General features: G+C 38.9%; 1 protein-coding gene across 2 annotated transcripts in view; it reads left to right on the top strand.

Moving 5' to 3' along the window:
- The window catches only part of ANKRD17 (ankyrin repeat domain 17), a 130,167-nt gene that overhangs the window by 59,367 nt on the left and 44,990 nt on the right, over positions 1 to 25,810 (top strand). Inside the window, exons 2-11 of one of the 2 annotated variants that reach the window (XM_077814889.1) lie at positions 2,581 to 2,734; positions 4,516 to 4,672; positions 9,113 to 9,260; positions 9,581 to 9,728; positions 13,140 to 13,373; positions 16,252 to 16,346; positions 21,092 to 21,329; positions 21,898 to 22,089; positions 22,493 to 22,602; positions 24,569 to 24,656. In XM_077814889.1, the coding sequence (XP_077671015.1) occupies positions 2,581 to 2,734; positions 4,516 to 4,672; positions 9,113 to 9,260; positions 9,581 to 9,728; positions 13,140 to 13,373; positions 16,252 to 16,346; positions 21,092 to 21,329; positions 21,898 to 22,089; positions 22,493 to 22,602; positions 24,569 to 24,656 (1,564 nt within the window). Of the gene's footprint in view, positions 1 to 2,580; positions 2,735 to 4,515; positions 4,673 to 9,112; positions 9,261 to 9,580; positions 9,729 to 13,139; positions 13,374 to 16,251; positions 16,347 to 21,091; positions 21,330 to 21,897; positions 22,090 to 22,492; positions 22,603 to 24,568; positions 24,657 to 25,810 lie in introns of those variants that run through there. The other variant, XM_077814887.1, reaches the window with a different exon arrangement.

The following is a 25,810-nucleotide window of genomic DNA, read 5'->3' on the forward strand; positions in this document are numbered from 1 at the left end:
AGGAAGCTAACAGAAATTTATACATGTCTTATGAGTGATTTATAACAGAACAGTAGATCTGTGTGAAATTATTTGTGCAAGATATGTCACCTTTCCTGGAGTATTTGGCCTTTATATTTTGTAAAGAAAATTAAAGGTAATGGAAACCTGCAACCATGTGAGGGTATAACACAAGTTATTAATAAATCGGAGTTTAATTAAGTTTATGCCATACCTGCTTGTAACTTGTCTGTTAGAGTTGACTTCATTATTTTGTTTAAAAAAATCTGTGTAACCTGTCTTTAAAAAATGTCAGTATTGGACTATTTCCAGCCTATTTGAGGGCAGCAGCCAGAGTGTGTTTTTTTTTTTTTTTAAACCCTCAGACTATCCTCTATTTTTATGTGCTGGGCATAAAAATAGCTTTCATGAAATGATCTAGATTTAATCAGAAAGCGGGGGTGGGCGGAGTAGGCATCTAATGTCAAACTTTTAAATTTCAGACCATTTAAAACTTCAAAGCTTTTCTACCCAAATAGCTCTTTCCTCTGCAAAAGGTAACTGGGACACAGCATCCTGTTAAAGTCAGCCTGGTATTTTTCACTTTTGTGTCAACAAATCCAAGTATAGTCCAGATGTTCCAGTGCAGTGAATGTTTTTGGCTTTTAGAATTGTTTCATTTGACTTTTGTAATAAAAAATCCATAACACATTCATTAAAGGCTGAAAATATAACGTGCATGGTCTGGACAGAGACTATGATGATATTTGTACCCCATTTGTCTTGGGTAAATGTAGTAGGCAGTACTTATGAGAGAAATACGTATTTATATGCATCTTCATAGGAGTAAGCTTAAGGTAGCAACCTTTTTAGTTTCAGTTCTGCATTACATTAAATTCAGTGAGTTACTTTGATCAGCAGCCATAAAGATACATTTTTAGGGATGATCTTTTTGTTCTATGTTTGTATAGGACCCAGCACAACAGTCCTTGAATAGTGTTCCTAGGCACTCCAGTAATACTTACTTTGTCTTTCTGTCTTATCTGGCAATCTGTTTCACTGATGCTTGTTTAAACCTAAACCTATTTTACTACCCCTAAACTAGTCTGGGGGCCAGCTTCTGTAAATATCATAAAAGGTAGTGCAAGTGCAAACCGGATTGTAGTGTTGCTTCTTTCAGAGTGCAGATATCTCCTGTGTAATGCATCTTATTAAAAAAAGAAATCTAATTGAGATCTATCCAAGTTATTTCCTAATATCAATATCATTAGAGTATTCATTGACCCTATAATCAAACAAAAGGGAAACAATGACTGAAAGTCAGAATAGTCTTTTACATAAATTAACAGAACACTTAAAGTGCTTTTAGAGGAAAAGTGTACTCACTTTGTACTTAAGTTTTTCCTCCATAATCTGTTAAAACGGTTGCAAAAAATTACTGTCTTTAATGAGGGAAAAAGCCAATTTACCTGGATTGATTAGTGAAATTGAGCTGTTTTAGTTCACAATATGTACTGAAAAGAGCAGAAATCTGGATACAAAATAATGATTTTTGAGTGTTCAGCAGTGTTGTTCAAAACCTTTCAGCATCCCATCAATAAAACAGTAGGATTGTGCAGGTAGTCCACTCATGCTAGATAGGCTGTGCTCTATTTAGTAGAACCACCAGCAATTAAATGGTAATGCTGGCCCTCCAGTGATCATAATCAGGCTTCAGAGTTCTCACTCCAGTGGGATAAATAGTGACACTCACACTTAGTACAATTGTCTGGCACATTTGGACAACAGTTCGGTTTACATTATAAGGGCTACCATTGCAGTCAAAAGAGGTAAACCTCTCCAGTCTGATTTTTCCTCCCCAGAGGTTTTGAACACCTACGCTTCTCATAGAAGGAAGTGCTCAGTACCTCTGAAAACCAGACCATTTTTAGAAGTCATATTCCATTCTGTGTAACTGCAAAATCTGGGAGAAAACCTTACAACCTTGGAATTTGTGGTGTTGTTTTTTTCAATAACTACATATTCTTATCTGGGTATTAACCTTATTCCATTAGTTTGTTGCACTGTATAGCATACAGAACATTTGTGTCTTTTAAATATATAGCTTTCATATATCTCAGAAATATACACCAGCTTCTGTGGGAATTCATGACTAATGCTAGTTGTAGTTCTGCGGAGGTAAAGTCTAGTCTAAAATGTTACTTGATGTTTTTGTCTCCATGTAAATTTCTCCAGCATTTATACTTTGGTTCACAACTTTTAATGCTAATTAAGATTTAAGCCTAAAACAATTTAATGTAAAATGGCATCTGCTGGTTACCAATTGTAGAGCAATGTTTACAGTTTTTAATTTATGAAATAATTATGTAGAATTTTGAGAAGTGTTCAGGATTGCCTTAATTCTGCTTCCATGGAAGGAAAACTCCTAGTAACCTCAGAGGGAACAGAATTATGCCAACACAAGTGCTTCTGAAAATCTTATTTGTTAAGAGACAATCACTGCACCTTTTGATTTAAAAAAAAATGTATGAATGGACTTTAAAATTACAGAATTAAGGATTGGAATTTTATTAAGGCTAATGTGTTCTTTTTTCTTTCTAGGTGGAGTCATTCATTTTGGATCAGGATGATTTGGAAAATCCAATGTTGGAGACTGCTTCCAAATTGCTTTTGTCTAGTACTGCTGATGGTGCTGACTTGAGGACAGTAGACCCAGAAACCCAAGCTAGATTAGAAGCTTTACTAGAAGCTGCAGGTAAGTACTCATGTCTTTTAAGGGCTCAGTCCTGCAACCCTTACTCCTGAGACCATAATGGGTCTGCTTGCATAAGTACTAATCTTCATGTGTAAGTGTGACAGTCTTGGGGCTTAATGAATGCAGTGTGAACTTTCAGTGGTGTGAAAATTATTTTGCAGGGGGGATGGGACTAATTAAAATACATTCCTTTCCAAAAGTATTTGAAAATGCAGGAAAAAGAAATGTCCTGATATCATTCTCTGTTGACTACAGAACTCCACCTTATTTTATTTATAATATATTTATATGATGCTAGTAAAGCTCAATTAATTTCCCCACCTCCCATTTCGGAATTATTTCCCACGTGCAAGGCCACACTTCAGACTGAGAGTGAGTGAAAGTACTCTGTCTGAATTATAGAGCTTGTGTTTTACTTTTGTTTCTGTAGTTGCCCTGGTTAAGACTCCACCTTTCTAGGTCTTTAACCATATCTTCTATATGGGCTTTATTTTATTTTATTTTTTAATGGAAAGGATGGCTACCCTCTTAGCTCTTCCCTGTGAAGGAAGTAGAAATCAGTGCCCACCATTTATCAGCCTCTTTTTTTCTGTAAGGTAGCTCTCCTGTAATAGAGTAGCCTCCAGTTCAGTTTTTCCTTTATTTTTATTTATATTTGAGTTCCTTACCAAAATTATATTGCAAGCTTTAACAAACAAAATAGTCATCCCCAAAAGCTTAACATATCTACTTGCAAAGGTGGTGGTAAGCTTAACTTCTTAATGGGGTTGATTCATTGTGCTGTCAGGATCCAGGCAATGGGTCCCCACTGGTGGAAAATCCCCCCCTAGAACAGTGAGGCAAATACATTTGTCAGCAACCTCATCTCCACTGGGAAGAGAGAGAGCTCTTCAGTGCTGTTTAGAAAGTGAGTGGGGCTAGCCAGACAGGGTGTGAAACTAGTGTTCCAGGGAGAAGTGCTGATGGAGCACAAATCCTGAGCAGCCTCAACCACAGGGCTTCATGGAGTTCTGCCAGAACTTAGCTTCTCACTTCCTGAAACATATGTACTATTTTTAATAATTAGAACACTCATATTCATTTGGTATTGTTTGGTCTCAGATCAGAGTTGAAATTTTTCTTGAAAGCTTTATAGAAACCTGTACAACTGTTTGTCTTCCAGAGGTGGTACAGAAGAAAAATGCCTGTTTTATAAAGAAATGTTTAGGATACTAAAAAGAAATGACAGGTTTCAGAGTAACAGCTGTGTTAGTCTGTATTCACAAAAAGAAAAGGAGTACTTGTGGCACCTTAGAGACTAACCAATTTATTTGAGCATAAGCTCAAGCTGTAGCTCACGAAAGCTTATGCTCAAATAAATTGGTTAGTCTCTAAGGTGCCACAAGTACTCCTTTTCTTTTTTTAAAAAGAAATGCTTAGTTTTAAAACTTGGAATGTGCAAATTGCCCACTGAGGTCTTGTTTTGAAATTCAGTTGGAAAAAAAACATTTATGGCATACAGTTTTCAGTAACTTAAAATCACTCACTGTTTGGTCTTTTAAGGAAGTTGTCACTTTTGTGCTGTCATCGTGAATGCAGTTATGTTACAGGATCATTGTTCAAATTGTCTAAAGTCATTTTAAAAAAACATAAATGTCCAGTGTACCTGAAATTTTCCCTATGCAATCAGTATTGGAATGGTTTCTGCTCACATATTGTATGGACTGAATTTACACTTTGTTTGTTACTTTTGTTTTCCTTTTTCGGTGTACGTATCCACTTTTCATAAATTGGAATGAAAGGAATAGGTAAATTATCCACCGCTGACGGTAAAGCATTTGCAGATCCCGAGGTGCTTCGTAGACTGACTTCCTCGGTCAGCTGTGCGTTGGATGAAGCTGCTGCTGCACTTACCCGAATGAGAGCGGAAAGCACAGCAAATGCAGGGCAGACGGACAAGTAAATAGATCTTTTGCATTTTTTTCCCTGCCACTTAAAACACATTCTTTATTGGTGTCTCCTTTCTTTCGCTATACAACAATGACATAGTTGTTGAGCTTGAACTGGCTTCAGATTGTCAATTCTGAGCATATACTTCGGGCTTTTTATTTAATCCATTTGGCACTAAGAGCTTTCCAGGTGGGAAATGCAAAATGCTTTTGCATGGGGTACTGGGAATTTATTGACATCAGTACTAAAAGCGTTAACGCATTCAAGGAAAATTCATACTTCACTACCTTAGACATAATTTCAAATGTCAAACAAAATCTAGTAGGCTCTGAGCCTGCTATGGTAGTGTGCTTTCTTCTTCAAATTTCTTCAGGAGATGATGACTCCTGAAACTAGTGGAAGATTTTAAATATTTTTTCTAGTGCCCACTTCCTTATTTTTATTTATTTATTTTTAAAAAGAAAGTGGTTAATATAAATGGTGAAGTAGGGTTGAGGAGCAAATAAGATCAAGATCCTTCTATGGCTTTTTTAAGTTAAGGGAGGAAGTTGTGGTCTTATGGTTAGGGCAATGGAGTGGGACTTGGGAAGTGACTTTGGATCTCTGCTCTGCCGTACTTTTTGTGGAACCTTGGACAGGTCTCTTAATCTGTCTCTGTCCCCAGTCTTCTGCTTATATGTTACACCCCTGTCTCACACTTAGTCGTCTTTATTTAGAATACAGGCTCTTCAGGGTTGGGACTATGCTTTTGGGGTGTTTGTATATCCTTTAGCATGATGCAGCCATGGTGTTGGTTGCAGCCTCAAGGTGCTACTGTAATACATATACAATGGCAAAAAACTCAGCAGTGCCTCAGTATGCCCCATTAACAAACATTACCTGTACTCTGCCAACCCCACAGGTTTTGAAATGTACAAGCTTTTCACCTCCTTTTAGGATCCATTCATTCTCACCCACAAGATTCTAACTAACACTGTTAAAGGACAAAAAGGGAGTTGCCACCTTCCCTCTAGCCCAGTGGTTCTCAAACTTTTGTACTGGTGACCCCTTTCACATAGGAAGCCTCTGAGTGCAACCCCCCCCCGCCCCCATAAATGAAAAACACTTTTTAATATATTTAATACCATTTAATACCATTATAAATGCTGGAGGCAAAGCGGGGTCTGGGGTAGAGGCTGACAGCTCACAACCCCCCATGAAATAACCTTGCAACCGCCATGAGGGGTCCCGACCCCCAGTTTGAGAACCCCTGCTCTAGCAGCTTTGAGCAACATCTCAATACGCACATAGATTGGCCCTTGAGATTCCAGAGCTTCCAGGTCCTCACATACACTCTCTCACACTAGGGTGTGTCTACACTGCAGTTAAAAACCCATAGCTGGTCCATGTCAGCTCACTCAGGCTCATGAGATTTGGGCTTAGAGGCTGTTTTATTGTGGTGTAGATGCTCGGGCTGGGGTCCTATTTCTGGGACCCAGGATCCTGGCCTCTTGCAGGCTATGCTGCCGTTACAGTCCTTTAGCCCAAGCCCTGTGAGCCCGAGTTAGCTGACACAGGCCAGCCACGAGTGTCTAATTACAGTGTAGACATACCCTTAGCCAACTTCTTAGAAAAACTCTCAAAGGTACAATTTAAGAACCATTTCGCAGCCTTTTGCACCTCTCTTATGCGTACTTCCTAGATATCTCAAATGTCCATTTTCGCAAAGCCGTCATTAGAGCATTAGTTCTCTCATATTCCATCTCACAGCTGACAAGATCCTCAGTGATAAAAGCTGTATGTCCTGCTGCAGACACAACCTACACAATTCTGCAATGAAATTGCGGTACACTGAAATTGCGGTACACTTGATCCTGAAGGTACACATGCAGCTCTTCCTTTTGCTCTTACACATTGACAGGTGCAAAATACAGATTTCCTCATGTCAGAATCACAGCTCTGTAACACGCCTCAAAGTATTCAACTCTGTTCCTCATATCACAAACACACCTTGACCAAGCAGGCTTAGTCACTGCCCCCATCTGACACACTCCCCACACGGGAAAGTATACACATAGTTCCCATTGGCTACCCCCATCTCCAGAGGAATGGGGGGAAAGTGTGTGTTGAAATCCTGTGGGTGAGAATGGGTCCTAAAAGGAGGTGAAGAGCTTATATGTTTCAGCAACTGTGGGATAGGTAAAGTAAAGTTGTGTGTGTTAACAGGACATAGTGGAACACAGCTGAAAGAGGGCAGAGTTAAGATTGCCTGGGCAACCTTAACTGTGCATTTGCTGTTTTTTCAGAAGCTTGAGTTTTGCTCAACTCAGCATTCTGGAATGTGATATCATATCACCAAGTAACCTTAACTCTGCGTTAACGTAGTTTTTTTGCCATTGAATTTCCTGAGTTTTTTTTTTTTTTTAAGGAAGAGATGTGTGGTTGGTAGGAGTTAGTAGTCATTTAGGCAGTTATACATATCATGTCCTGCAGTTTGCATACCAACCCAGCCCCTCCCCACAATCAGCTGGGCCCCACCAGCCCTGCATCGGCACCTCCCCACAGTCATGCCTCTGATCCATTGTGTGGTTCCCCTGTCCAGCCTGTCCCCAGCTTGCAGTGCTGGGGTCTGGGTACAATAGTGAACGCATCTACCTGAAGTCTTCACTTCCTGATATACAGACATTTCTGTTGACATTATTTCTCCCCCTCCTATAACTGGACTCATGTGTTGTGCCTGGAATGAAGGACAACTATGTTAGAATGGGATGGTGTTCCTGGTCATGTTTCTGAGGGTTGGAAGGTAGCAAGGCCAGCAAGAGAAATCGTACAGGGTTTCTGTTCCAAAATATTGACAGTTTTATGTTTTGAGAGAAAAATCCTGTGACCCCTGTCCAATAGATCCACCCCATCTCCAAGAAACAGTCAGGTGTCAGAGTTAGTAATGTGTCTGTGCCATACTGTATGCATATTCCGGTCAGTCGTTTACCCTCCAATTTCCCGATTGAGGTTCTCGGTTCTCCCAGTATTTACCTATCGATTTCATATTGTTGTGGTAGCAATTATTCAGATGCCCAACCAAATCAGAGAAAACTCTGTCAGCTCCTGGAGACACATCTCTGTGGTCCAGATCTGCTTTTATTGATTGAATGTGGCGTATACCAGGAATAAAGCCCAGATCGTTACTGCCTAAATGAATCACCACAATGTTTGGTAGATGACAACCTCATCAGCAGGGATCCTAGTTTCCCATCATAAAAAAACCCAAAATTCTCTGATTTAAAAAAACATAAAAATCCGCATTTTTCTGTGATTTAAAATGAAACTCTGAACTTTAGTTTCCCTAGCCACATTTTACAGGGGGACCCTGTTTATCCAATCTAGCTGGGACCAGGGCCAGATTGGATATGCAAAAATTCACATAATCCGGAGAATGGGCAAAGAACTTCAGCCCCGGGATGCCGAAGCTCTTTGCCCATTCTACGGATTGTCTGAATTTTTGCTTATCCAGTTTGGCCCCAGTCCCAATTAAATTGGATAAACGAGGTTCCACTGTAGTTAATGTATGATTTCATTTTTTTAAAAAAATGTAAAAACTAAAGATTTTCCATAAAAATTCATATTCCGTGTTTTTCCATGGCAAACGGATTTCTAGGATCCCTGCTCGTAAGTTACCAGATAGACACTGCAGAGTAGACAAAACATGATACCAGTGCAGGCCATCTCTTTCCACCCAAATCAGCCTTTTAGTTAGCAATCCCATATCATGGTGTGCTGCTTCCTCTCCTGCACATTTCTTCCTGCTTGCTTATCACCCAACCATACTTCCCTTTCCCCCTTCACTCCTCACCCACCTGCCCCCCTTTCCCCCCCAAAAGTCCTCTGTCAGGCTCCCTCTCACCTGATATAACAAGAACTTTGGTTAGACTGGCTGCTAGCTATTCTGCCGTGTCCACAGTAAACCTCCCATAAAATGAAAACATTATAACAGAGACAACTTGTAGCAAACAATGTAAGTTATTAAATTTTTATTGCACAGATGTGTAAGGGTTCAGATTAGAAACATCAGTGGCAGGGTTCACCGGGGCAATGGTCAGACCTATGACTGTACAGTGCTGCTGTTCCATCACCTAGATTTTCCCTTGTTTCTATTTATATATAGGAAGTTTGGTAAACTAAAACGTGACATGATGGGCTTGAAAATGTTTGTACTGGATTCTGTTTTACCAGAGCTTAAAGTGGCAGAAGCACTAACTGCTCATGAGAGTTCTAATTTTTCAAATGATATATTGAAATACAGTATAAACCTTTTTCCTATCGCACTTTTCTTGTGTTGACTGCATCATGATGACAAGTCAGGTTTGTATTTGAAAAGAACATAGTACTTTTACTCTACTCACATAGGTATTTCCTTACTGCTTAAAGTGTAGTTAAAATTTCATTTTCTGAAGATGATGTTTACTTTCCTAGCCGCAGTTTGGCAGAAGCTTGTTCAGAAGGAGATGTAAATGCTGTGCGAAAGTTGCTGATTGAAGGGAGAAGTGTGAATGAACACACAGAAGAAGGGGAAAGTCTCCTTTGTTTAGCCTGCTCAGCTGGATACTATGAGCTTGCACAGGTTGGTTTCCAGTGCTTTCTTTTACACAGTGTAGAAAGTACTGTCCTGGTGTATCACTGTTCAGCCTTTGTGGTGGTACAGAGCCCAAGTAAAATTTCAGTTACTTCACTCTTTACTTATTTTCAACAGATAAAAACTCAGCTTCATTAGAAAAAAATTGCATTGCTAACAGGCACTTTGTGTATATATAGCATTTGAAATAAGCTCTTACACGACACAATTTCACAAAACAGGATTGTATATAGAATACAATTTTAAGCTCTATGACAATTTGGGCATTTGTCGTCTTACAATAACACTTATTGTCTGTTCTGCCAAAGGTTCTTCTGGCGATGCATGCTAATGTAGAAGACCGAGGTATTAAAGGAGACATAACACCTTTAATGGCTGCTGCTAATGGCGGACACGTCAAAATTGTGAAGTTGCTGCTAGCTCATGGTGCTGACGTCAATGCACAGTCATCAACAGGTAATAAATGTGCCACGATGAACAGTGAATGTCTGAGAGTGTTCTGTCATGGAAACGCTTAGCTTTTTTGCATCTTTGTGCATCTGATGTCCTTCTGGTGAGTCAGTTGTTTGTTCCCCCCTCCACTGTGTTTGTGTTGCTTTCATATTTCTTGGAGAAATAAAAAAGATTGACTCCAGACATATGGTCAGTATCCCCAGTCTTAATCAAACAGGACGCTGAAGTTTACATCTGCCTTTTTCACTTTTGCAGTAGCTGTTACTCCATCTTCATTTGCAAATGGTGATAAAGTTCATTCCTGCCCAAATAATAGACTATAGACCACAGTGTGTATTGTTATAAACTTTGCAACATGTACTGGACTCATTGAGAAACATGCTCACTAGCCATCAATCAGTGTGAATAATTGTCTGCCAGCTAGTCTGGATGCACTTTCTGTGATGAACAGTAGCAGGGGAAACTGGCAATCCAAGAGATGGAATGGTTCTATGGGAATGAGAGCAAAAAAGATGTAAAGGAGAGAACAGATTAAAAGATCATTAAGATCAAGGAAGTGAAGGGGGCAGAGACAGGATGCGCATGGGGGGAAGGAAGAGAAACAAAATTGTGGTCCTAACAAATAGTGGTGTCCTATATCTCTTTGCCAGTTGTCTATTTGGAACATGAAGTTTTAGAGTCAAGATAAAATACACACGCACACACTTCATAATCCATTAGTGTGTCCTAATAAGACAACTAGTTGTCTCCTCCTATAAGAAATCTTTAAAAAAAAAAACAAAAAAACAACCTTTGCTAAAAAAAAACCTTTAAAATTGTGAGGCAGTACGGTTGAAAAAATACAAAAAATCCTGAGTGAAACAACACATACCATGATTTTCACTTGCCTCATGTCCATTTCAGAGCAAGTGCACCTGTTTTTTCCCCCTCCATGGTCCACCCAGGACATCTACTTTGGCTTCTGGCTCCTAGCCATCAACTCACTTGGGCAGAAAGTCGCATCTCACTCTCTCCTGACCGGAGATTTCAAGATGGCATAGCTCCCTGCCTCACACTGAGATATCTCCAGCAAGCCAGTTTGCCTAAAAAGGCCAGCACTTGTGCTTTGCTTTCTCTGTTGCTCTCTCTGGACTATGACCAGAGCATTGCCCGCAGTTATAAGTTACTACACAGCTCCTTCTAAGTAAACACATTCATTCTTAAGTTAAGAGCATTACAGAGAAAACACTAAAACAATAAAAGAACCTACACGGATGCTAAAAAGCTTACCAGAGGTCACTCCCAATCCAATATAGGGCTGTGATAGGCTTTAGTCCTTCAAAACCCACAACTGGGTTTTTCCTATGATTACAAATGCTTTTGTCTTAGATCCAGAACAGAAACTGGGCAAATTAGTCATTTCTTTATATAGCCCAGGCCTTTGATCTTGGCCTCCTGTGCCTGGCAACCAGGAGACAATGACCTTCTTGTCTGAGTAACTTCAGAAGGCTGGGTATTTGTGTACCTGGATTTAGGAATTTGCATTAACCTCTTCCTTAGGGATTCCCCAGGAAATCCATTTACACTTATTGTTCCAAAAGTCCATACCTGTCTGGCACATTTTCAGTATAGTTTGTTGAACTCCCAGGTCTCACATCTGTCACTTCTCTTCCCCCCGGGCCCCCAAGGTTACATACAATCTCAGTCCACAATAATGCGTAAACTTAATATAATGTCTTTCAAGGGTACTTTTGAGAAAATTGCCATATCTGTCACACCTTGAAAATCTCCAAAGAGTTGTAAGTAGCAGAAATGTTGATAGTTTTCATGGGTTTGGGATCCATACCATGAGTTATGTGACTTCCTGGACCTTTAGAGCATTGCAAAAGCTATGGGTGAAATCCTGGCTTTGTTGAAGTTAAATGATAGCTCTCCTTTTGACTTAAATAAGAGCCGGATTCACCCTATAATTCTAGACTGTGGACAGCTGCAGTTGTGTGCCACTTGAGAGATTACAGCTGTATTATCATGAATACAAATTAGATTATAAGTGTTTGCTGTATTAAGCTGATAATGAAATTTGAAGTTCATCTGGAGACATACCTTTGCTATACATTTAACTTACCAGCTGTTTTTATTTTAACATTTGGTGAGGCTTGGAAATCACTAGATATTTCTAATTGCATGAGCAATCTATGTTAAAAAAAGAAAAAAGCATAGGCATAGTTCTTTGTGGCTATTGATCCATTTGACATTGTATAATAATCTTTTCCCTAAAGGTATGTAGATAATGGTAGGTGTTTGAAAACCCAAGTCAGTGAATAGTTTCAAAAGTGAAATTTCATTGAAAGAATGAAAGAAATGTGAGCACAGATCTATGAAGACAATGACATAGACTACATTATGCTATTTTGAGCATAATTTGGATAGTTTGTTATTGACTACTTATTTGCTTTGTTGCAAATGATTGCTTGCTTGAATTCTGGCAGAGATTAATTGGACATGTGGTGATTGTGAGAAGTTTATTTTTAACTACTATTTGCAGTTTCTTTAGCCAGATTATTTTATTCATGTATAATCTGTTTCAGTGCATAACTTCACAAATCGATAATTTTGTTTTTAATTTTGTATTTTAGAGAAACTACTTTTGGGTAACTGCAAGTGTCCTTGTCAGCTCTGAAGTAGAGTGTTAACTATTGAAGTCTTGGTTACGAGTTGTTTTACAAATATGTTGCTTTCAACAAACTATTAATAAATATTAGAAGAATAGGAAATTTTTTCGTTACCAAATAGTTGTCAGAAAGTAGAGTAGCAGTATCATTCCCCTTAAAATAAATAAAAAAGTGTGTGTGTGGGGGGGGGGAGGAATGCTCATGTTGTCTGTGATTCATAAAAGAATGAAAGTATATTTAATGAAAATATGCTGATTCCAGCTCTGGGTACTAAAAATTAACTCTTTGGGATTAAGTCTTGAAATCATCTTATTCAAGGCAGTTCACTCCACTCCTTACTTGATCTAACATCAGCTTTCCTTTGTGCAGAGTAGTATCACTACACTGAAACTGAAAATAACACATTCTTCACACCTCCCATTAAATTATCAGTGTGGAGATGAGTCATGCCAGAGGTTGCAGATTTACGTGGAGAAAAATGGGGGTGATTTCATTTCCCCCTCCCAAATCAGGTCATTAGACACCATTTATAGTTCAGGGTTTTAGTCTGTTAGCATTGGTGTACGTGTGAAAAGTTGTTTTGTTTTTAATTGTACTGTTTCTTGAGCCATAACCTGAAAATTTTATAAACATTTTTAAAATATCAGACTTATTAAGTATTGAAATGAGTCTAGGGGTAAGTGGGATGTAGAAACAATTCCTGTTGCCAGAACAAAATGTCTGAATAACTTCTGTTTTTGTTTCTTCTCTCTTCTGGTACTAGGCAACACAGCACTTACCTACGCCTGTGCTGGGGGCTATGTAGATGTTGTGAAGGTACTGCTGGAATCCGGCGCTAGCATTGAGGACCACAATGAAAATGGTCACACTCCACTTATGGAAGCAGGAAGTGCTGGACATGTGGAAGTAGCCAGAGTGCTGTTAGAAAACGGAGCAGGAATCAATACACATTCCAATGAATTTAAGGAGAGTGCACTTACATTGGCTTGTTACAAAGGTGCAGTATCAGTATTAAAGCCTTTACTTTTTTTGTAGAAGTTTGCCTAAAACACCTTACTTTCCTTAACAAGCCTTAGAATTCAACATAAAATATATTAATTACAATGTTACAGATAGGTATAGATTTTGCAATTTATTAAGGACCAGAGTCTGATCCCTTAACCCTGGTTTAGTACCGTGCATTAAAATCAGTGGGGCCACTTATGGAGTGAGATGCTATTCAATGTAAGTGTATCGGAATCTGGTCCTTATTTTATATCTCTTATTTACATGAGGTTTTAAATCCTGTTATGTCAGTAAAATAACCAGAAAAAGTGCAAACTTTCATGAAGAAATGCAGTTAACTGAAAAATCAGTGGATTGATTTATTTACTGCGCACTACAAAAAAAAGTATCTAGCTTCTGAAAATAAGCTGCTTGTTGAACAAAATATGAAAAACATTTCTACAAGTGCTTGAAGATTAAGCCCTTATTTGGAGAAAATGATATTGGGGAACCAAAATATTTTGTAATAGTTTATTATAATTGCTCTAGACAAAGTCCACTATTATAATTCAGGTTTCAGAGTAGCAGCCGTGTTAGTCTGTATCCGCAAAAAGAGCAGGAGTACTTGTGGCACCTTAGAGACTAACAAATTGATTTGAGCATAAGCTTTCGTGAGCTTGCTCAAATAAATGTGTTAGTCTCTAAGGTGCCACAAGTACTCCTTTTCTTATTATAATTCAGTGAAACAGGTAGAAAAGAGCATGAATAAGACCTTTATGTATAGTGCTTTTAATTTGTAGATTTTAAGGTGCTTTACAAAGATCAGTATAGTTTCCCCATCTGTAAAATAGGGGTAATAAAGCCACAGAGGGGAAGTAACTTGTCGAGGCCAGTGGCACAGCCAGGAAGAGAACTCGGGTCTTCTGAGTCCTATTCCAGTGCCTTATCCACTAGAGAACACTGCCTCCCTTTTAGGCAACTGTCTATCTTAGACCACCCAGACCCATGGAATGCAAGTCTTGTTTACTTCTGTTAGAAGGCCACATCTGTTAAATGAACTAATTTGTCCCTCAAATGGTTACTTAAGGCAGGTTTCACTCAAATAGTTATTATGATGGATCTGTGCTTTCCATTTAGTGTCCGGTCTGTGGTCTACATACTTAAGTAGCTACATCAGCATAGTAGCTGAGCACTGAGGTATTTGGGTGATCATAAATTTTGTTCTAATATTCTTGATTACATTTTTCTGATTGTTCCTGTTGCACTGTTCTATTACCCTAGGTATTGGGATGTGGTTTTTGATGGTGTTTAGAAAAGAGTAAGTAGTAATGGAGTCTTCTGAAAATGAATTATAACAGAGCAATATGATTGGATTTTGAATCCTGATCTGTGAGCTTTGGAAGCAGAGTAAAAAGCAAACCGCGCAAGTTTGTACTTACACAGCTCCTCACTCTTTTGCATAGGAAAGAACTTGGAGTTCAAGTTGACTGTTTCAAAGTGCTCCTTCAGTCTTGTATTCCTTTCTTTCTTGGAGGTTCTGATCTCTTTTTGGCTTTCTAATTTGCTTCCAGATCTCGTGTCTGAGGCTTGAAAACCTGAGTGTGACAATGTTATCACTATTTTTGTTGCTGTCTTGGCTTGCAGGATTCTTTCCCCCCCACCCCTCAAATCCATGACTAAAAAGTTGAAAATGGATTGTGTCACAGGTACAGGCCCAGCTGTGCCTTTGGACCCCTCTCTGGTCTCTGAGCGAACCCTCTTCAGGTGTTAGGCCTCTTGTTTCGCCTCTCCTGGGGTGGAATCCCTCAATTCTCCCACTCTTTTATAAAAGGTCATGGGCTACTGCCTATTGTATAGCAATTGTGATTTCCTAGCAAGTCAGACTGGGCTCAGCCCCTGCAAGTCTTCCCTTTGGGGTCACTGGTACATAGATTGACAAGACTGCTTTCTTAAAACAAAATATTGTTTAATCTTAACAGTAGGAACACAGAAACATTAGAGAGGATTTTGAAAACAGTTTATACACATCTGTCACCCATGGATTACCATCCCCTGGAAACCAGGAAGGCCCAACCATTCCAAACCCCCTCCGGAGGGCCTGTATGTGTGTCAGCCTGTTCCTTTCCTACAGGCCCAAACAACTGTGTCCCTCCTTCTGGAGAATGAGTTAATTGCTAGTGTCCCTTTGAACTTTATGCTCCCAGCCTTGGCAAAACAGCTGTGTACTTCGGCTGGAGCTGGAAAGTAGCCATCTGCTCAGATAATCTCAGGTATTTTCTCTTAACTTGTTGACCTATTTACCAGGAGGTTATTCATCTAGAGACATTGTGCTGCCTTTCTGCTGGTTTCCTAAGACCCTGCTATTAAACTAAATCCACCTGTGCATACAGTGAATTAATCCTATACAGTCATACAATAAATATTTCTATACACCGGTCATATACAGTATTCATAAATAAATGGACAGCAGCCTTTCACAACATGCTTACAATTAAAGTTAGGATTAAACCAGTTAGTCTAGTATTCTTTCTGAACAGTATCTGAAGTCCCTATAAAGTGATATGAAATTTGTGCAATTAATTGAACATTCTTGTAGCATATCACACGGAATAGTGCACTTGTACACTATTTTAGTGATTAGATAATGTAGGCTATGATGTTTACAGTAAAAGTCTGATTTTTACCCTTGCTAAAAATATGGGAGGTGGAAGTGATGATTTCCAAAGTAATTTTCTTTGTTTATGGTATTGTAACTGAGTCCTGCGTTGTTTAACTAGATGTGTTAAAACCTTTCTACTGTGTTTCAGTCTATGAACACACACACAAAACAGAAGAATGTGACTTGTTGAACAGGTTTTGAGGTTTTTATTAATTATGTATTTTCAATTTAGGCCATTTAGAAATGGTGAGGTTTCTTCTGGAGGCAGGTGCAGACCAGGAGCATAAAACAGATGAAATGCACACTGCTTTAATGGAAGCTTGTATGGTAAGAAACAAATACATTGCTGTAGCATGGAAGCATATTTAGCGTTTCTCCAGTTGCTGGAGAAGATCCACAAACCAACGATCCTCTTGTCTATTTGGTACACAATCTAATTTAAATTATATATGCCCATTCATTGTGTCTCATTATTTTTATCTCTCCCCATACTCAAAAGAGGGTAAAGAAAACGTGGTTTAAGACAATACTTCTCTAAAGCAGAATGATCTAAATTAGCACTCATTTTATGCTTCACAAGAATCATATTTTGTACTGGGTGACGCTTTTGACTGCTATGCTAGCACATGTTTGGCCATGTTCCAATAAAAAATTTTAGAATTTGGTTATTTCTGAGGCCTGCACAAAGAAGTCTTGAAATAAGTGAGTAGTATTTTACTACACTTGAGTCACCAGCTCATATCTTAACTACAATCACTCTGGCTTGAAAGAAGAGCTTTGAACTTCAAGGTAACCTTCAAATCTTCTCACAGGAATCCCTAAACTGTAGCAATATCAAATGAATGCTCCCAGTGGTCACATTAAAATGTGCATTTAACAGATAACTTTAAACTGTACATGTTTTTACCTTCTAAACTTATAGGCTGAATGCCTGTCTTTGCCTGGTTACTGGAGGCATTCAGCACATGCTATTGCAGTTCGGGGAAGCTCGTTCAAAAAAATAAAACAAAACTTGCCATGTGTAGACTTTCCATTTCCCATGTGTTCCTCTTCCAGCTTCTTTTACAAAAAGTGTTGCTCTAGATCACATGACTTCATAGCCATTTAAAAATCTGTAATGACGATGATAGGGGAGATCTTAGAGGTGGCTACAGCCCTTCAAAGTTAGTTTGATTAAAAAAAGAAATGATATGTGGGTGATCATCCATTTCACGCTGTATTTCATTTTAGTCAATTTTTTTGGCAAGAGCTACAATCGTCTATCATCCAAGTGATAGCAATGAAAGTCATATCTCACACAGGCTTGGTCTAACTTACTGTTCAGTTCCTATGGTTTTAGTTTGTTGACTTATGACCCATACAATTCGCAATATTAATTGTTCAGCTGCCTCTGTCCAAGAGAAGATTATCATTCGATACCTCAAGCTTCATCTTTGTCCATGCTGGAGTCTGAAGATTTTGGGTCTCTTGCATGACAGTTTAGGAAAGCTGTTTGTCAGCATATAATTCATATTAATAATAATATTGGTTATTTATCCCATTCACCGTGTAAGATATTGATGGATTTATTTGAATTCTTTCACTTTTGATTAAATTTAGAGTAGCTATCCAGGCAGGTTTAGTTCCAGCAAATCTGGGTCTTTTTCAGAATCTTTCCATTTAGTTATCCTGTTGCAACATCAAAGATTCAGTGTGTAATATTCAGCATGCACCTCACCTATCCCAAGTCTAATGACATGTAAGCTGCAGGAATTTAGTCCCCTAGAGTGATGGGTGTGTGCAGATACGCATAATAACTCTGTACACGGAAGGCGTTATTGGAATGTTGTATCAAGGTTTCCTACTAAATAATAAGAAGGAAACAATTGCTTGTGACTGTTTTCCCCTCCCTTTTCCCGAAATTATAGCTGTTTTCTTTTCTTTGTGCTGTATCATGACTCTCCATTCCCTCTTAAACAGAGAAACTGAAAAAAATTTCCAATAAATTTTTTGAGTTTTGTTGTGTTATTCACATGCAAATGAAGAACAGAATCAAAGCAGAGAAAGTATAGCTTAACTTTTGCTAGATGCTGAAGTTTAACTTCCTTGCCCATTCTGATGATGTTAGTTACTTATCTCTTTGAATTTGTCCACTGGCTCCTCCTCTGTTACATCAAATTCAAGCTTCTTATCTTCTTGAAAACTCGGTATAACTAAATAAGCTTTATATAGCCATTCCAGCTTATGAAGTCTTGTCTCTCTTAACATTGCACCCCCCCCAGCCTACTAGCCTCCTGTCCTGTGCTGAATGGTTTTGTTAGTTTCTGACATAAATATCTCCATGCCTTTTCTAGGCTGCCCTTCTGCAAAGGGAATTTTCCTGAACTCATTCTCAAGGGCCTTACTCCTCTCTACTGTTATGTCCCTTTCAAAGACCCAGTTCTACTATGAATGTACTTTAAATACTTCCCCGCCCCCCCCCTTTTTTTTAACATATTGTGTATTTTCCATCCCTGCTTAGTCTCTGTTCATCCTTAGATTGTGAACTCCTTGGACAGGAACTGATCTCATCTATTGGAAAGCAACTAGCATGTAAAGTGGGGGCAGGTGTGTGTGTGTGTGTGTGTTGTAAATAATATGTGTGTGCTTGATGTAAGAAATCCTTTCACATTATAAACCTGTTTCACATTATAAACCTGTCTGAAGATGATTGTAAAATGATGCCCCTAATCCTTATTGAAATCTTAGTTTAGTCTTCCCTTTCCTGAAATAAATATAAAGACTACAAATCTGGGTGGTATTATATCTACTTAAGCGATTTTGCAAGTGATTGAATTGAGGAGTGGGTGCTAAAATTTTTTAATTAATTTCTAGAAGGCTCGAAGGATGTAGGCAGTTCATTTTTGTTTTTGAGATACTGATGCTAAATATTGAGAAGCCAGAGCAATTAGATGGATGCTTACTGTGTGATTTCACATAAAAATGAAAAATAATAAAATGAGTAATAGACCCCCCCGCAGTGTAGACCAGGCCTTAGATAAGTTTATTGTATAGCAAGAAACTTACAAACAGACAAAATATGCTGTCTGGCTAAGCAAAAATCTGATAACCTTCCTGCTAAAGGTTCACTTATTGAAAGGTCTTACTTCCCATTTAGAAATGGGTATATTATGTATGGTTTTCCTGAATGATTTATAGTAACTAAGGCAGCTAATATCTGTCAAGACGCCAGCCTATAAATTAAAGGTAAAGCCAAAAGGGCATCAGTGACAAGGAGTGGATTTCCGAAGGCATACAGTCCTTTCCAGTTCTGTATATAGTAAGCCACAAAAATGGACCATATCCCCCTGTGAGTTTAGGAGAACAGCTGATAGAAATAGAGGTGGTTTCTGTGGTGTCACTTCGCTTCACTTTTTTTTTTTTAAACTAGCACCCCATTTCCACCACACTCATGCTTTCCTCTGAAAAAATGGACATGTGGCTAGCTCAAATGCCTGAGGATTTGTGTTGGTGGGTGGTTGCTTGCCTCTGTCTGATTCTTACCTCTCTTGGAACTGAATTCCAAGAGGCCTCAGAAGGAGGGATGCAGCTTCTCAAATTGAGAATTTTTTTTTCCCTGCATTCTTCTGGAACTAAATTTCCTCTGTCATTGAGAATAAATATTCATGTCACACTTGTCCCAAATGGTCTGCTTTTAAGGGAGAAAAAAATCGCTTCAGAGACTGCATTTTGGTATTTACTATTTTGTCCATTAAGATAGCAACTAAGGGGCTGGCGGGGGGAAAAATTGATATTGTGCACTGTTTTACTGCATATGATGTATAAGGGAATGTCTGCGTGGGTGTTTTTTCTTTTTTTCTTTTTTTTAACCTGGTTAAAATTTCAGGTCCTGTCATGCCTGATAGATTGAGTGGATATCTAGTGAAATGACATCACAAGAGCCAAGATAATGCAAGCTGAGTGATTGAGAGGAGAAGTGATTTTTAATCCCTGTTTTAATTTTTTTTTAGATTGAATGAATGAATGAATGAATGAATGTCTGGCGTTTTGGAGAAAGGGAATTTTTTTAAGGATAAAACACCTCTGCCCCTTTAAGATGAGAGCTTAGTAACATACATCTTGAGACCCCAATAAATCTTTCAGCAAAACCTGGGAGGACCAGACATTATATTCCTCATATATCTTAAATTTTTTAAATTAAACAATAAAATACACACTTTCATGTCTTCTTTATATAACATATATAAAAAAGAGCACCCAAGTTCAACTTTATCCACTGGCAAGATGACTAAAAATGTCTTACAGTAGCTTAGGAAGAAGCAAGAATTTTTTTTACTCAGTGTGCAGCAGGTTGTATTATAGTAATTTTATGGTGAAATTTATGATAGTGTCTGTTTCTTTCCGTGAAGGGGCTTGTTTGGCTAATACGATGAATATTTTGACAGAAAAGTAAATTTTTTTATGATGGGATCAGAATTGCATTAGAATCTTGATAACTTGTTTCTTATTTTTATTTAATTTTTTTATAATTCATAAGGTACTAGTAAATTCTGTACGAATTAAGTCAAAGTTAATGAATCCTCATTACCACACTTCTGTATTGAATTGTTACTAAAAAGTTGGGTGAAGAAAACCTTTTTTGTTTGAATTAGTGTAGTTTAGTGAAGTTCTATAGATGTCAACATGTTTTTTTTAAAACATGCATATGCTGTATTAAGTTCACCAATTTGTGAACCACACATTTAACTTTTGGGGGGCTATATAATGTAGCAATATGTCTACATTTGAGGCTTTGAGAATGCTTGAAAATACTTCAGGTTTGATCTTGCTCCCATCTTAACTCACTTAATCTGTTTTAGCTATTTGGATTTTCAAAAATGTCAAAGGGTGTTAGAAGACCATTGAAATTCAGTGGGATTTGTGCACATAGTTCCTTTAGACTCTGTTGTAAATCCCGACCACAAAGTATATTGGGTCTGAATGAAGTATACATAAACTGAAGTATGATCTTTAAGCCAAGTTCTGGTTGTCAGGGCAAAACTTGTGTTGCCTGTATTTGTGCTTTGTTCATCTTATGTTTTTTGCATTCTTAGGATGGCCATGTGGAAGTTGCTAGGTTACTTCTTGACAGTGGTGCTCAAGTGAACATGCCTGCTGACTCTTTTGAGTCTCCATTAACGTTGGCAGCCTGTGGTGGACATGTAGAGCTGGCAGCATTATTAATTGAACGTGGGGCTAACTTGGAGGAGGTAAATGATGAAGGATATACACCACTAATGGAAGCAGCCAGAGAAGGTCATGAAGAGATGGTGGCATTATTGTTAGGTCAAGGTAACTATAACTGTGTGTCTACTCAGTAGGTTTGAAAATACTATATGGGCATCTAGAAATATGAATATCAATGTATAATTTACAAAACTAGTTACAGTGCTATTTTTTTCAGTCTTTTCCTATTCAAATAGTCTTTCTTCCAGATGCAACATCCTGACCTTTTTAACAAGAAATAATCCTCAAATAAATTCAGATTAATCAGTGAGAAGTAAATGAGCAACTGGTAATCTGAAAATGCGTTTTACAGAATAGCGTTACATACTGATTAACCAATATATATAATTTAGGTTCTTCAAGTTGGCCTCTGCATAGATCCACTTGGGGAATATGCTTCTAGAATCTTACAGAAAAAAGAGTGCTCACTGAGATCACGTGAGCAATCCCTGCTAGTCAGAGACAGTTGTAATTATGTGGATCTCAAATAATTTCAGGAGTTTTCTTTGAAACAGTGTAGTCAAATCAGCTTTACATTTTACATGTCTTTCATTAAAGAAATTAACTTTTTAATATTTGTTTCAGTAACTAACTTGATCTTGGTGGTGGGGGGTTTGTTTCTTGTTTTTGGAAGGCGCAAACATCAATGCTCAGACAGAAGAGACTCAGGAAACTGCCTTAACTTTAGCTTGCTGTGGAGGTTTTCTGGAAGTTGCTGATTTTCTTATTAAGGCAGGAGCTGATATAGAGCTTGGATGTTCCACACCTCTAATGGAAGCTGCTCAAGAGGGTCATTTGGAGCTCGTTAAATATTTACTAGCTGCAGGTATGGAGTCATTTTTTGTTCTGCTCAGTTGGGTTCTACAAGTTTGTTTACTTGAATAGGGTACCTGTGCCCATGTTGATAAACCTTCATTAGCAGCGTTATGAAGTTAGACTCTGTAGTGATTTATGTAACTGTTCTAGACTGTTTAATATTTTTGGATATACGTTTACCGCTGGAGAGCAATAAGTAGTTCAAACTTCAGTTCTGAGGGGACTTGTGTCTTTAGTGACTCATTTCAGAGTATGGCTGATAAAATCTTTAAAGGAGTATTTATTTATTTATTTATTTATTTATATGAATGATAAAAAAGAGGTTTACAATCTGTTCGGTTAGGAACATAGAGCCTTGGATATCTTTAGGCTATTGTTTTAAAGCTCACATGTTCATTAATACTGCTTTTCAGGGGCTAATGTGCATGCAACAACAGCGACAGGTGACACAGCACTGACATATGCATGTGAAAATGGCCATACTGATGTAGCAGATGTCTTACTTCAGGCAGGTGCAGATTTGGTAAGGAATTAACTTTTAGATGATAATTATAAATCAGAAATAAAAAATATAATGAGCACTGAATGTTAATTGCTGAAAACTTGTTTTTTAAATTCTCCCTGTCATTTTACTTGAAATATGTTATCTAAATGCAGTTTTGTGTAGCTTGTTAACCATGTGGGAATTAGTGATTCTTCTTCCCAGTTCGATGTAAAATGATTATTTCATTATCTAAAAGCAATTCTCAAAATGCTTTAGTCCAGTGGTCACCAACCTGTCAATCGTAATTGACTGGTTGATCCTGGAGCCTCTGCCAGTCAAGTGCAATCTCTGGGCCACGAGAAGTGCAGCGGGGCTCAAGCAGGCTGCCTGCCTGCCGTGGCCCCACACTGCTCCTGGAAGTGGCTGGCTGCTAGCACATCTCTGTGGCCCCTGAGATTCCCGGCCAAAGCATGGAGACCTGCTGCCCCTATCGCCCCCAGGGGCCGCAGAGATGTGCCAGCAGCCAGCTGCTTCCGAGGAGTGGCGTGGGGCCTGAGCACCGCTGTACCGCTGGCCGGGAACTGCCTGTGGTAAGTGCATCCCGGCCGGAGGCTACACCTCACATTCCCTCCCGCATCCCAACCCCCTGTACCAGACTCCCTCCCAGAGCCCTCACCCCAGTCCTCTGCACCAACCCGGAGTCCCCTCCTGCACCAAACTCCATTCCAGAACCCACACCCCTCACCCCCTTCTACACCAACACTCTGCCCCAGCCTGGAGCCCCCTCCTGCACCCAAACTCCCTCCTAGAGCTCACACCCCTCACTCTCCTCCCCACCCGAGCTTGCACCCCTCACTCCTGCACCCCAACCCCCTTTCTCAGGCTCAGCCAATGCACTCCCCACAGTTGAGAATGTTACACTGATTTGTGACAATCCCTGAATGATTCTGTATCTATAAACCACAAATGACACTAATAAAAAGTAAAACTCATGAAATGTCCAGTGGATTCTATGAGATTAGGTGCAGTGTGACCATATGATCCCTGCACCCAAACTCCCTCCCAGAGTTTGCACCCTTCACTTCTGCACTCCATACCCCTGCTCCAGGCTCAGCCCGGAGCACCCTCCCACACTGTAAACCCCTCGGCCCCAGCCCGGTGAAAGTGAGTGAGGATGAGGGAGAGTGAGTGACAGGAGGAGGGAATGCAGAGTGTGGGATTGAGTTGATCCTGGGTTGATCTTAAATTCAAAAAGTGATCTTGTGTATAAAAAGGTTGGAGACCACTGCTTTAGTCTGACTTACCTTGGCTGGCTTCCAAAGCTGTTCCAGCCCCTTAAAAGTAGCCTGAGCAGAAAAATACTGCTGCCGTGTCATTTATATGAAGCATTTCAAATGAAAATGCAGAAATGATCCACTCCACATTCTGGTTAATACCAGAAAATAGCTGTTTCTGTTATGCTGCAAGTGAAAAGCCCGATTTCCCCCCCACCCCACTTTCAATAGCAACTATTAAAGATGTCAATTCTGTTCCTGCTTTAATTACTAGGTGTTGATAAACTGTATTTAGGTAATGGAATAAAGATGATTGAGGTAAACAGAGACATTGTCCATGTTCAGCATCTGTTGAGAATGCCTGTAGAGCATTATATTAATGCCACATAAAATGAAGTTAACTCTGAAGCTTATTAATAAGGGAACTCTTTTCTTTAAAAAAGCCCATAAACATGGGCTTTACAATCTGAACATTTTAATACTTCACACTTACACTTTTCATCCGGGGATCTCAAAGCTCTTTACAAAGGTGGGTTGGTATTATCCCTGTTCTACAGATGTCATCAAGATAAGTCGGTTAGTTTGTGGATATTATTGGGTTATTAAACCTCAAAATGTAGTCATTTGTGATGGTAATAATATTTCAGCTTAAAAAGTGCAGGCTGGATTTAAATCCCTTTAGAAACTTGCCCTTTTGCAATCTTGTAAGCCTGTTTTCATATTTTGTCTAGGAACATGAATCAGAAGGTGGAAGAACTCCTTTAATGAAAGCTGCAAGAGCAGGTCACGTTTGCACTGTTCAGTTCTTGATTAGCAAAGGTGAGTTCATGAAGTTTTCTTTTCTGCTTTTATAAGAATTCTGACTTGAAGACCACTGTGTATGTAATGTAGATTCTATGTAGATTTCCAGTAATTTAAATAGCAGTGCTAGTACTAGGATAACTTTTTTTTATGCTTAATTTTATAGATAATGGAATTAAGGTTCTGGACATCATTTGTCTTAAACATGCCCCTTCTTGCACCGCAGGCAGCGCATGAAAGCCTTCACGGCATGTTGTAATGTACGGATACTGAGTCGCTGCTCATGTGTTTCGATCTATTTTTTTATTAAATAGAAGATATTTGATCCATTTGATCCTCCTGATTGTCCATACAATTGACACATTATATATAAAACTCAGTGTTTCTAATAAGAACATGGAATGATTATAGGACTTACAATGACATTATCGTCTTGCTTCCAACTACATTAATGTTATTTTAATCACTCTACCTTGAGTTAGAATATTTAAGCCACTAGGCTATGTAGGCTAGGACTTCCAAACTTGGTAACCTAAAGTGAGGTACCTGATACTTAAAAGGTGCTGGTCACCTGCCGTTCCCAATAAGTTCATTGGGCGCTGTGGTATGGCTTAGGAACTCTGAAAATTAGACCCCTTTAGGCCCTAGTGTTTTATTTGCATTGAAGATAGTGGAAGCTAATGGGTGCTCAAAGCTTTTAAAAATCAGGTGCCTAAATATTGATTTAGGAGTCTAATTTTAGCAACTGCATGTGTGGTCATTCTTGCTCCTTATTAACCCCGCTTCATCACCCAAGCAGCTACAGTTACAAGTTTTCCTCTCCTCCTCGTGTGGAATCAGAGTGGCCCGCTGTCCCTAGTCCTGCCCCATTATCATCCCTTCGCCGATGTGAATGGGAGAAGGCACAGCTGGAATTAGTCGCTGCTTGCCAGTGACTAGGAAGGGCTTCTGCAGCAAATCAGTCATAAAGTGAGGCACTATGACAACAAAATTGCTGGCAGATCTTGAATAACGGCATCACATACACAATCACATTAGGTCCATGCATGTAATATAGACATATTCACATTCTTGGCTGGGAATGTTAATATTTATGCTATCTTCCTTGTATTTAGTAAAAGTAACATTTTTGATCCATTATGTAGCTGATGAGACTTTTGCGTTAACAATTA

This window comes from Eretmochelys imbricata, chromosome 4 (assembly GCF_965152235.1).
Source record: "Eretmochelys imbricata isolate rEreImb1 chromosome 4, rEreImb1.hap1, whole genome shotgun sequence".
NCBI lineage: Eukaryota > Metazoa > Chordata > Testudines > Cheloniidae > Eretmochelys > Eretmochelys imbricata.